At 36.1% G+C, this 13,749-nt stretch overlaps 1 protein-coding gene across 15 annotated transcripts in view; it reads left to right on the plus strand.

The window, feature by feature from the left end:
* The window catches only part of LOC116430995 (uncharacterized), a 289,607-nt gene extending 280,424 nt beyond the window's left edge, over nucleotides 1–9,183 (plus strand). For all 15 annotated transcript variants that reach the window (XM_076367618.1, XM_076367616.1, XM_076367617.1 and 12 more), the window contains one exon: nucleotides 95–9,183. In XM_076367618.1, the coding sequence (XP_076223733.1) occupies nucleotides 95–1,483 (1,389 nt within the window). In that variant the 3' untranslated portion in view covers nucleotides 1,484–9,183. The remainder of the gene's footprint in view (nucleotides 1–94) is intronic.
* The last annotated feature ends 4,566 nt before the right edge of the window (nucleotides 9,184–13,749 follow it).

The raw sequence follows: 13,749 nt of genomic DNA on the forward strand, positions 1-13,749 counted from the left end.
ATATTCATTATAGTATTCAAGTGAAACTATTTTTCAAATCATTTTGGATATTTAAGGTTTTTGAGATATTAACTTATCGTATAATGTTCTATAGATGGATTCAATCACTTCACTCCCCCCGCCGCCATCGCCATCAAGAGTCGCCGAGGAAGCAGAGTCCGACAGCGAACCGCTGCCACCGCCCCCACCAGAAATGTTCCGATCGAATCTTTCCCTGGACTCGTTGCCACCACCTCCAGCACCTGGTGAACTGCCAGTATGTAATACACCTGAGCTCTCTGGTTCATCGTTGAGTCTCGCGTCCCTTCCGCCACCTCCTAGCCCTCTGGTAGGCGAAACTGGGACCATTCGACGTGCAAGGCCCAAACAGTCCACTCCCACGAACTCGGTGACGCCAGAAAATACACCAACTCACACACCGTCGAGAGGATCAGCCAATCAGCAGATGTACACGAACGCGACCAACTCAATCCAGAACAACGCGACGGTTCAAAACAGTCAAAACTACAATATGAACACGCAGAATGCTCTTCACGTGAACAACACGGCAAACTCTGTAGCTTCGTCTCACAGCTCGTATCCAGGATCCAGCGCGAGCACGCCTACCTATGCTCCCAGTTCTCCGAACTTCGCCTCACCACCGCCATTCGTCGCCCCTCCAGCTTATGGTTCCCAACAGCAGCACGGAAATTCGCAAAGCCTAACGAGGCAGAACTCGAAAGTAGAATCGATATACGGAACTCACTCACTGCCGCACTCAGCAATTCAACCGATCAGGCCGAACCCGAACATGGACACGGTGCGGCGAAGTGCCATGAAGCAGAGCTCGAGTCACTACGCGGCTCCACCGTATCTAGCGGAACTGAAGGCTGCGTCAAGTCCCCAGCCCCAGCGTAGGGTAACCATTCAAGAACCGCCGACGTCACCGAAGTCGAAGACGGGTACTGGCAAGAAGATCACGTTCAATCTTCCGCCTCAACAGGAACCAGGTAGTCCTGCTCTGCCACAAAGGAAACCGATGCCGCCGAGGAGATCGGACAGCACGAGGCTGACGTCTCCTAAGAAGCTGGCCGCGTCCGATCAAGCTCCGCCTGGTGATTTCTTGAAAGATCTTCAGAGGGTGATGAGGAAGAAGTGGCAGGTGGCGCAGAAGTGTAAACTGGACGCGACGACAACTCCTCATGAAGTTCTTGGATTCCGCGATCCTCCGCCGGCGGTTGCTGATTATAGGGAAACAAATGTGTCTAACTGGGTCCAGGAACATTACGGAGCTGATAACCTTTATGAAAATGTCTACGCGACGGATCCTCATGCTCCTGTCGAGTACGCTTCCAGTCCAGCCCGTCAACCGACTGTCAGGTTCGCCGATGAGAATCGTAGCATCAATATCGTGAACGCCATTGCTAATAAGAGAAGACCACCCCCACCACCACCAAAAAGGGCAGAGACCACGCATTTGACCACTACCAGAGCGATGCACTGACAATAGCAGTTAATTCAGCCCCGTCCCGAAAGGCGATGGTACTGTTGTCTGTGCAGTTGGTGGAAGGACTAAAGGAAAGGGCGAGAAGGAATTCGCTTTGTTCTGTGATTTGGTCACCATTTCGAGGTCCTGGCATCGAGTCCACGCCACGTTGATCGTCCCTCGCCTGTACACCGGTTCGGAGGAAGACAATTCGAGAAGAGAGGAAAGGGGATTGACGATTATCCTTGATGAAACTTGTTCGGATTTGTGTTTTGCGTACGTCGTCAAAGTTTGCATGGAATCAGCTTGGCTGGAAATCTTGTATCTACCCGAGAACCAGCTGCGGCCGTTATAGGATAATCGATGTATATTTAGGAGTTCGAGGGATGAAAGTCTGATCGATAACTGCCAATTAATGGTCGTCAATGCCGCGTCGAGTCTGACCCTCGATGTTGGTGTCCTATAGAGAATTTTTTTAGCGAGAACTCGGTGAACCGAGAGAGGCGAGGACCACCGGAAATCGGAATTATAGGTTATCGAGCCTGATGTGAAGCATCTGTCTTGACGGCGATTTAGCAAACGGCCATTCAATTAGAACGTAAGGGAAACACTGCCGCACATATTGAGGATGTGATATATAAGTCTTAAGCTCCTAATTTTTGTTTCCCGTGAACCGAGACGGAAGTCGACTTTTTGCGAGCGATCCTCGCGCGGGAAATTTAAAAGGAGAAGGACCGCGGACGCGGTCGGACGCAAGCCAATCGAATTTAAGACACCGTAAACCGCGCTCGCCGTTTTTCTGTGCAAGTTAATCCAGAGTTAACTAGGCTTAGCTGTAATCTCTGATGTCCGCCAACCAGTTAACGACGGACCTTTTCTCGCTTATTTTCTATTCCAACGGAACAGCTATACACGAATCCGATGACGAGAGATCGAAACAGTTACACCGAGGACTTTGTAACGTTGATGTTAGGTGATTGCATATGAAATATAGTATTTTTTACAAGAAACATTTCTTTATTCATTTTTTCTTTGCGTTAATGATTGTCAAGTTCAAGGTTTTAAAGAAAGCATATCGCACGCCATTTTCTGGAAGTGAATTATATGCGTGGAGAAAATAGAAACGTATATTTTTTGTTGAGGGATCGGAAGATCAAACCGGGAAACATGGTAAACATATTAAAATTCGCTGAATTCTTGTATAGTTAGTTTTTACCGTGTCTTTAAGGTGTATTTAACTCCAATGATATTTCGAAGAATATTTCATTTATGAAACACGAAATTTCGTATGCAGAAACCTAATGTCTCGCAACATGTACGCATGAATGATGAGAACGCTGTTCACGAGAGACACAATGATACGCAATGCGTTTTTTTTTAAATCCTCGTAAATAAGTGTGTATGTATATAAATGGAACACGTATGAGCGTTTATATCAATATATCGACTTTGATACTGTATGTTTAGATGATAACGTACGAATTGAGCTACCCTCTGCGACGTGGACACGATAACACTTAACATATTCGATGGACCTCGATCGAACGCCACGCGCGGCTCTGCTCTCCATTCGTCGTCAACTTTTACTTTTCACCTAGTATGGTTTCACGTTATTAGCAAAGAACTCGAGATCTCGTACACGCGACCTTCGATCATCCATTTTTTTCCCGTTCTCATATCATCGTTTTTCCTTCAATCGCCCAAGCGTGAAACTTCAAGCAATACGCAATTACTTTATCATCGATCGATCGAGAAACATTCAAACGAATCCTCATGGTCTCTACAATCGGTCTACATCAAACATTATAAAACATTACAACACTCGTATGATCCACTGCTTCCGCTGAACTGCTACGACTACCAGTCTCAATGTAAATATATCCATCACACGAATTTGTAATGAGTTTTTTTATCAAGCGGAATGACGTAAATATCGTTCAAGGATCCAAGTTAATTCCATTAATCGATGCATTTCGTTTGTAAGCCCATGAGAGATTCCTAACGATTCCACGTGGCCAGTTGAGCAAAGAATGTTCAACAGCGCATGCGTTTTTATACTCTGAACGATGAATGGTAGGCACTTTTGCGTCGCCATTTTACACTAACCGTGTGATCGCCAATGGAATTTTCGTCAACGACTGAGAACCTCTTGTTGCCCGCTGCAACCGATTTCAACTGTTTGTACTCATGAATTTCTATCACCGGTTTCGGGCGTCTTTAAACGTTTGTATCCTTCTTCGAGGACATCGAACGCCTGCCGCGGCGTTTAAGCGAGTCTCGCCGAGTCCTGTGCATTTTACACTGTTAAGAATACCGGAGGACCGCGATACGATATTTTCTACTAGCCGAGTTTTGATAGAAGTTAGACGGAGGAGGACCCGTTTTCTGAGCGTATACGATCATTGCGAAACCTTTTCTAATCGAGCCGCACATGGACAAGCGAGACCTAGTTGAGATTGATAAGGAAACCGCGGAACACAGACATACGCTTGTACTGCTCGAAGCACAAGAGATGTTTCGTGGAAGGGTACAGGAACAAGAGCTTTGTTTATTCCCACCATTACGCGACTATTCCAGTAAATAACGCGGTAAAGCTGGAAACGCGTGTGAGAATAGGCGTGCCTTCTTCCGCTCTAACCACTTAGGCCCGCATTCCTTCCATAAGACATCTTCGGTGCTCTGCACGGTACACGCTCACCGACGTCGATTTATATGTAACTGTAATTTTGTCTACCGTGCGCGCGGTCCAATCAAACGGAACCAATAATAGTAATGGTAACGATATATTGCTAACGATATACGTTTTTTGGGACTAATGTATCGAACTTAACGGAAACTTGACTTTCGTCTGACTTTACGATAAGCGAGAATTATACGAACCCCACCCGAAGGCTTTTTCCTCCGGGGACGATCGTTTCTACGTCGAAACAACGCTACGACGAGAGTCTTTCGAGCATGAACGTTCGAGGATGTAGAACGATGTACGTTCTCATAGCTGTCGATGCACAGGTTGACTTTTTAAACCTTGAGGATCTCTTGATAGAGGGCAGAGGAAGAGTTTTAGGACGTAGTTCTGATGCGATGTTGATTGAGAAAGAGGATGTTTGAACACTTTCGGTGTGTTGCTTGCGGATGAATATTGTAACGGAATATAAACTGATGTACAGGGTCTTTACCGACAACGGAATACCAGCTTGGGATATGATTGAAGCTCGAGTAAATGGCGTACAGTGAATACACAGTTGCTTATGGCTACTTGATTTACCGAGAACGACGTGAAACGCCGATCGTAATTCTGTCAATTGAAACTATGGCAACGTAGGCAGCATTATTCAGAGTTGTATATAATATTATACTATTTTTTATTTAAAACAACGCACTCTTGTAACTAACAAGGATATTGAAATAGAAAAGATAATTAATCACGACGAAAGACGTTTTAGTGAAACCATGACATTGTCATTTGTGTCCTGTCTGTCACTCATCATCATTACGAAATTGAATCATTGGAATACTATATCTGCACTTTCATTTGCACAGTACATTTTAGATGATATTTCTAGCAGAGATTATGGAATCATAAATGATAACTGATTTTGGAAACTCTAATTTAAATATGTTAATCTACAACACATCAAGGAAGACAATAAATCTCTTATTGTCAATGTTCATAGCAATAAGCTAATAGCGAATGTCTTAAAAAATTCACTGTTGTCTCAGATATATTGCAATATTGTTGTCAACACGTTTCATACAAAATAGTCTTATTTATTTTTACCAGAGATTTTTGTTAACATCAGCTTATCAACATTCTGCATATTCCATTCTATATTTAGAGTAATCCATATATAATCCTACATACAAGCTCTTAAAAGTCCAATTGTCATACATATTTCTTATTCTTTCTTCAGATGTTCACTTCTTTTTCAATCCACGAATTTAATTAATCTTTAAGGATCTTCTGAATTCATTTAGTGTCGGGTTTATGGTCATTACTGCATAAAGTTATAATTGGTAGTCCTAAGAACTTCATACCAATGGCGCAATTATTTCAGGACTTAGCTGAATAGACGCTCAAAAATTCTCTGACTCATTTTTAAACGAAGATTGACGCTGAACATAAAAGTATGAATATCTTTCTATCAGTCTCGGCATCGAGCAAGGAATAAGGATTTTCAGTGATAGAATAAACCAAATTACAGTGTCATAGAATATGTCATTAAAATAGCCGAACGCTTTTCGTATAACGAAACAAAATGTTTTTATGATTAAATTTAATTTTGCTTCGGCATAAGAGAAGCTTTAAGAGTTCGCACTGCCAAAGACGTCCCAGATGTTATTGGAAACTTATCAAATAAATCACTTTAATTCATGGAAGTAAATGACAATGTATTTGAACTTTAAGTATTATTAGTAATATGACAAAAAAAGTGATATTCAGTATTAAAACGGAGTTCAATTGAGTAACTTCACATAATATTTTATTTTTGTGATTTGCTGCCGGTCAAAAATTATTTGAATAAATAAATTAAATCTTTAAAAAGTTTTTAATCTTTTCGAGAATTCAGTAGATATAATTTGGACACATTGGAGAACTGTCTCAATTAATACAATCTTTAGTTTCCTATATTCTTTAGAATCGCAGTAAAAGACTTGGAATCTTCGAAGTTTTGTGAAATAATACTTGAAAGTTACATTAGCAAATGTGTATTGAAAACTGCATTTCATATTAGATCCCAAGAGTCGACGTTCCGTTGTTCGTAAAAACTGCATATCCTAATCGAGTCCACAGAGTGAAATTTCAAGCCCTTAACACTCTGTAACCCAGAGAGATCGACGACATATTAAGCGTTTTGTATTATTTGTAAGATTTGATTTATTTATTCTGACATCTGTGTATAATTATTATTCTAAAGCGTTAGTACAAATGTTAAATTAAGAAGAAGCGTGTAGTAGCGAAATGGAAGTTTTATGTCTCGATTTAATTTGTAATGATTTGTTACTGTTACGAATCTTCTTAGAAGTGGCTGAAGTTTATAATAAATAAAAGCTGTGGCTGAATGCTTGGGTTACAGAGAGTTGACTCCTCGATGCTTTTATTCAAATTCCAAATCTCTGTTGCTATCACTTTCGAATCTACTTTTGTTACCTCAAATCCAATTCGTGACCATAAGTTAAAATCTTCATCTTGTAAACAATAATTTATTAAAGTGTTGTACATTTAAAGTGTCTCAAACTAAAATTCATGCACTTGACCTTTTATCTTTTAATCGTTTGCCAAAGGAAATAGAAACTTTTATACAGAGCTTTTAAAAATACGTAAATAAAATTTTCATAACGATTTCTATCTTGGAAACAATGAGCTACTTAATGAAATTTGAATTATTTATCTTATAATATAATATAATACTTAAATTTGTTCTATTTTAATATTCCTTGTATTTACTAACATTTAATCATTAATATTTTTCAATTTTTGTATCTAAAAATAAATTAATATTTTATGAAATATATACTATTATAAAGTTTATTTATTATTTCTCTATATTTGTGTTTGGGAATCTACTTACAAGTTTTTAAACACTCTGTATATAAAAAGACAAACAGAGGAAAAATTATAGTTAGGGAGGCAATATTAGAACACAGAAACAATGACAAATTTAACCCTAATTAATATTGTACATGTGCAGTTGTTATTTTAAAAAACACATTCGACATTTCTCAATAATAAATATAAAAATATGATGCATGACCCATTTTATTTAAGATTCTATTTATTCATTTAACATTCTACAATCTAAGATTCTGTAATCTGTCTAAGTTTGCTTATTCTTAATTTATAAAATAGAACACATGAAGATAAATGTCCATCAACCGAGTTTATCCGAATTACTGCGTCCTAAGATTCTTAAACCCTTTTGGTTCAAGTATCTAATTTACAAAAAGACTCTTCACGTGGCGTCAGTTTCACGAAACATTTTACGAACGGGCAAGCTGCTGCGCAATGGGTCGAAATCATCAAACATTAGGCATTAGACGAGAAAATATTTATTTATAGAAAAAATATATAGGAAAATAAATTTTAAAGTAAAAAAAAGTATTTTTCTATAAATTTCTCTATAAATAAATTATTTTTCCGTTTAATGCCTAGTCTTTGACAATTTCGGCCCACTGTATGCCGGTGCGAAGCGAAACAACTCTCTTTTGTATCCATATCGGTTAAGGAACCTTTTCGAGCTAAGCAACACGAGGACGCATGTCGGAAATCAGCAGGTACATAGCTTAGTGGTAGATCGCGTGCTTGATCGTTTTCGTAGCGCAGAACGCCGATTTGAGTGCTGCACACGGAGCGCCGGCAAGAGCCGCAGTGAAAACGTATGTGATGTGAGAGAGGATCGACGCGACGCCTCGCTTGCGAATAGTGGATCGTAGAATAACCATTTGCATCCGGGCTCTAATTATACGACCAGTCTTGTATTACCATACGTACGACTGGTTACATGTGCATATTTAATTTATCAAGTTATTTCTCGTTTATTCTGAATCAAATGTTTATCATTCCCCTTTGTTGTTAAATATTGAATCAACCCATAAATAATACGGTATTCGTGTACTTTATTTTTAAAAATTGAGATAAGGTAAACAAATTGTTTAATGTGAAATAGATTCTCTCTTGTCACCTATGGATTATCTATACACCATAATTAGATTAAAAAAAAGTTTCATCTGCATTGTTTAAAATAAAAGGAGCATAAAGCCACATAATTTATATGATGACAATTGTAGAACTGCGAAACGCAAAGGTACATGTTAATAAAATTCATAGTAATACAAGATACGGAGCAGTCTTTCGGCGCCGGATTATTTTGCTTGTGGATGCAAATGGGATGGTCGAAAACAAAGGAGAAAAAGAAAAGTGGAGTAGAGAGTGAGAGAGATCTATCGACGGACTTTTGTGAAATCAATGAGTGGATGGCGAATTATTCTGTCGCGACAAGGGTCGAGTGCAATCAGAGCGAGAACATGAGCGACAGAGGGCGATTTTATTAAAATATACGATTATGTTTACCGTACCGCGAAAATTCTGTTCATTCGTTGTGTATCGTACCTAATATTTTCGTTCGTTTTCTCTGATCCAATAACACCATGCGTTGTACGTACGTTTTTTGTAAATATTGTAATGAATGGTAGCGCAAGAATGAAAGTTCTGATCGGGAGAAGGATGGGGGAGGAGGGGGACACTCGCAGATGTTTAATAATATAAAATGCATTATATTTATGACAAAGGGAGATAACAATGTCGTTTGTCCTTTTCTTTTTGGCGCGCACAGTCGAGGCACACGCGCGGCGATAACGTTTTGTCGGTGCAAAAGATGTAGAAGGAAGAAAAAGGCAAGCCAGTGTTGCGAACCGGGCTCCAACTGCGTTTGTTTAATTTTTCTAGTTAGCCGACGAATGAACGAACTCTTCGAATACTATGTCTGCGTATTATCGAGTACTTTTCTTTTTCTTTAAGTGTAGCTTAGAATTAGAACCGTTCGACGACTATTTCGTTTATTTGACTATTGCGACGTTAATGGAAATTGCGACAATACCGATTCTAATTTTCTCGATGAACCTATCTTGACGCCAATTGTTTTAGGTATGACGCCAGGTGGAAAAAAAGCGCAGCAGTTGAAATATTATAGGTATTATATTCATGTTTTTATGTAAATAAATTTTTGGTATATTTCAATGATCGTTGATTGTGATTTATTAGTAACCTTCTTACCCTTGCTCCAAATGGCATGAATCTATACTGGCTTCTCTATTTAACAGGTGAATAAGTGTTTAAAAGAAGGATTTTTATTATAAATTCTTTATAAGTTGCCTTTTTATGAGAAAAGGATAGAATGTGATGTAAAAAACGTTTCTACAAAGCTTTGTTTCTTAATTATTATTTTAGATTTCAGAAATTAAGTATAGAAAAAAGTAAACATTGCTGACTGTATGAAAAAATGTCGTATGTTAGCAATCGATTCTGTAAAAAAATATATTGCTATTAGCAAACAGAAAAAGAGACCTTGCTTTAATTGTATAGTTTTAAAAAGTAACAAATTATTTTTTTTAATAATTGAATTATTATTTTTACTTTTCAATTTGGAAGAAGGGCCTATATTACACCAGTCGTCTGTCCAGTTGCTACAATGAGCAGTAATTTTCCATTGTCCTGTAAAATTTATAAAATGTAATACAGGCCTTCCTTCTAGACTAATCTATTTTTCCTAGATTACCTAAATTAAAATTGTAATGATAAAAAGTAGAAGTCGTCTTCTAGACTATTCTATTCAATTAAGCTCAATAGACGGTATCGGGCAGTTTTCGATCCATTCTCCGCCTGCACTCAATTCGGTCAAATCTTACTCAATTGTGTGCAATGAATCTGTTCACACTATGAATTTTCATCCAATCTCATTTTACTTTTGTTCATCAAAAAGAATATGTGATGAAAGAATATTGAGTGAAGTGCGGGAGACGGAGAGCAAACCCACAGTGTGTATTAGTCTTTACGAAACATAGCTTTTTTATTAATGTAATTAGAGAAAAATAAATTGCTTTAACACGGTACATTCTAAGGACGATATACTTTTGTGCGAGTGTAACGATGCGTGTACGTTCAATAATTACATTATTTTTCTAAATGAAAATATGTACTTTTTTATATCGATTGAATTCTTTTCTTATGCTATATAAAAAATGATTAGATGATATTAAATGATTACAGATATTTCAATTAAGAGTTTTTCTTAATGAAGGCACTTATAGCTTCTTCATTACATTTTATACATTTGACACTTTTTTTCTTTTCAATCACTCAGCTACAACGAATAAACTTACATAGGCACCAGATAGGCAACAGCTCGAAAGGAGTTTCTCCTTAAAAGGAGAAAACGATCAAATAATATTCAATATTAACTCATTGCTTTATAATGTTGAATTAGATTCTTGCTAAAGATTTGAAATTGTATTTAATAAACATAAATATTTGTTTTCCTTTAAATGGAAATTAAATACTATTATTCTGTTATTAATATTTAATTTGTAGAATACACGCAGATTCGTAATTATCGTCGAATTTCTATTTCTTCTAAATAAATCATTGAAGAGAATGCAGCTATCATGAAAATAGTTGTAACAAAGGTCGTGATTTTGACGATAAAAATTTGATTCAGTTTTGAATTTTTTACAGCATATATTGATTGATATATAGTTTTTAAGGAGTAACTATAACATTAAGTACACCAGTAAAAGTATCTTAAGACCTTAGTTAATGCGCTTGCTCGGATTAAGTACCCTTGACCCTTTTTCTATGAAGTTATTTAAAAAATGAGGTATACCCATATGTTATAAATTCTTTAGTAAATCTATGTAGAAGGGCGGATAAGAGTACACCCTGCAACAATAACCAGAGTTTACGTTCATTCAATAATAAAAACAATTCCATAATCATCAGTGGTATATTTAATGTATAATTGTGAAATATCATGCAAGTAAATACGTACAATACCTACGAAAATATTAAGAACTAATCACTTTTCCAATTTTCACTCTAATACTTTAAAAAGGGATTCGATTAAAAAATATAAAATTTATATTAAATACAATAATGCAATTGTCAAATGTGCATGCATCATTACACTTACGAATATTATATTTATGTGTTTTTACAAATGTAGTACCTACTCTTTAAATCATTTCTTTTTTCCTGTCATATTTTTTTCTAATTGTCTTCAAAAAATAATTATGTTTTATGCCAGTTATATATATATATATCTGCATGAACTTATTATATAATAAGAAACATTATTAAAATAAACACTAACACTGAAAAGAAATAAATATTTAAACTTTTATAAGCAATAGTCCTCACAGAATACGTACCTTTCTCCTTTGCTTAACAGACGCACAATTATTTTCATTTTCTGGAACTGATGGAAGTTTTCTCTGCGTTTAATTTATATTCAATGTTCCTTATCTCAGATGCATTCACGAGGCGAGAAAGTTGAAGATTGAAAACAGCCGAGAATTCTCACAACATTTTTCCGCCTAGGATTATAGACGTAACCGTAGATTTAATGCTCCAAATATTAACTTTGTATAAAATAAAATTCTTGATACATTAACGCAAGATTCTTTCTAATGAACATTGTTACGTGTTCATTATATAATTAGGATCTAAGAAAAATTGACTGTTCACATCATACTTAAGAACTGATCTTAATTATCTTTTTACTGTTTATACTTTGATCTCCTTCATTTAGAAGTTAAATTTCTAATACAGAAATTAAGAACAGAGAATATTTAAACTTATCGAGATTATAAAGAGTGAACTAAGAATTATTGCCTTTTGAAAATTATATGCACACCTCTATAAAAGTGATAAAATGACAGAATTTAAAATTACAATTACAGCATTATCTAATGAGAGCCTGTAGTGTTATACATCATAAGACACAATAAAATAATTAAGAATATTAAAATTCCATTATTCTTACATTCGCATAAACAGTTCTGATTGTAAATAACAATTTACAGTTTTATTGTAAACTCCGGGTTCGAAGGCAACTTGAAATTTTACATCCTACGAGTAATATTTTTATTCGATGCAGAATGCCTGATCTGCAATTTCATGCGTATTTTTCAAGGAAATTTTGAATCGTGAGATAGGTTTTCCAGTCGCTGTAAGTGATAAAACAGTATTCGTTGCTGTTCATAAAATGCTCCAATAAAAAGCCCCGTTTTTAATATTCTCGTGCCGCGGGAGGGCCGCGTCATGCGAGTGCGCATAAACTCTTCGGCTATTGAATTTTTTTTGCATAAACCCGATCTCCGTATAATGTAATATCGTTCCCAGCATCCGATAAAAAATTAAACAACCATTTTCGGCGTTTTACCGCTTTAACAGTGCATTTTCTAGCCTTAAACTGTCCACTGTTTTACATCGGAAACAATATTCAGTACTATGAGAAATCAATTTTATAACATGCATTTACGTTACTCGCCAAATGTATAAGATTTTGTACTATTATTATCATTATAATTTATATTTACTAGTGCTGAATGTAACGATTTAAGATATGCAATTTACTACGAATTTGTCTGTATTAATATACAGTTTACCAATGTATAGTATATACGACTGGTAAAAGGTTTTGAATCACTCTATCAGCTAAAGTAATTAAAAATATATAACTATAACTATTTTTAAAAGGAGGGGGTGAGACTAAGAGTTTTGTAATTACTTATTAATTCCTCTATAGTTTCTCTATAGAAACATTATGTTTTCTTGCTACTCTTCGATTTTCTGAAATGAAGGAGCTCTTTAAATCGTTAGTATGTTCTTTTTTATTCTCTTCAGGACTGTAAAAAATGTATCATAGTATAAAATCTTTACTTACCATTATAAATATTCTTTTTTAGAGGGAATAATAAGCGACACTCTCTTTATAACGCTTAAAAATTGAAAGAAACTTAACGACTTCAATAATATAATGTAATGTAAAATATCATTGCATTAAATGATTTTGCAATCTTTTAGTGTTTATTAGAATTTTTAAGAAATATAGTAAAACAAGGAAAAGTACTTACATTAACAGCAAAAACAAATTGTCTAATTTCTATTCATATACCCCATACGAATCTGCAACAAGAACAAAAGGAGTGATGCGATTCAAAGTCTTTCGCACAATCATACTTATCATTTCATTTCGGTAAGTAATACTCCTTCTGAGTTACAGGTTTCGTAAACATGGTCCATAGATTACCTTCACCTATGTTGTTTCATAACTCGGGAAGATTGACGTAAATATATGAAATTGACGGCTGCTCTGCTGCCCTTGGTATGGGGTACAATTTTATAGGTTCCTTTTACGACTCATGGCAGTCGTGTGTTCTACTTTGCGTTTACGTTATACACGACCCACGAGCGTTTGCTTCTTCTGTCGAATACGCAACGTAGATTCGACATAGACTTAACCCAGACTTTTTCTCTTATGACAGTGGAACCTTTCTTTCCATTACTTTCTAGACGTAGATGAGGTATATATTATGATACATTTTTATTAATCATTGTTAATATTTTCGCAGACTGTTTTTCGTAATGTTTGCTTATAAATATTACATTCGACATATTGTTATTTGTCAGTACATTTACGCACGCTGATACGTAAACGTAGATTACAGACTGAAAATGGTCTGATTTTATATTTTCCTATTTCCTTTTTACTTGGGAAAAGGTCTGATCG

The sequence above is a fragment of the Nomia melanderi genome, chromosome 5, assembly GCF_051020985.1.
Source record: "Nomia melanderi isolate GNS246 chromosome 5, iyNomMela1, whole genome shotgun sequence".
NCBI classification, from domain to species: Eukaryota; Metazoa; Arthropoda; class Insecta; order Hymenoptera; family Halictidae; genus Nomia; species Nomia melanderi.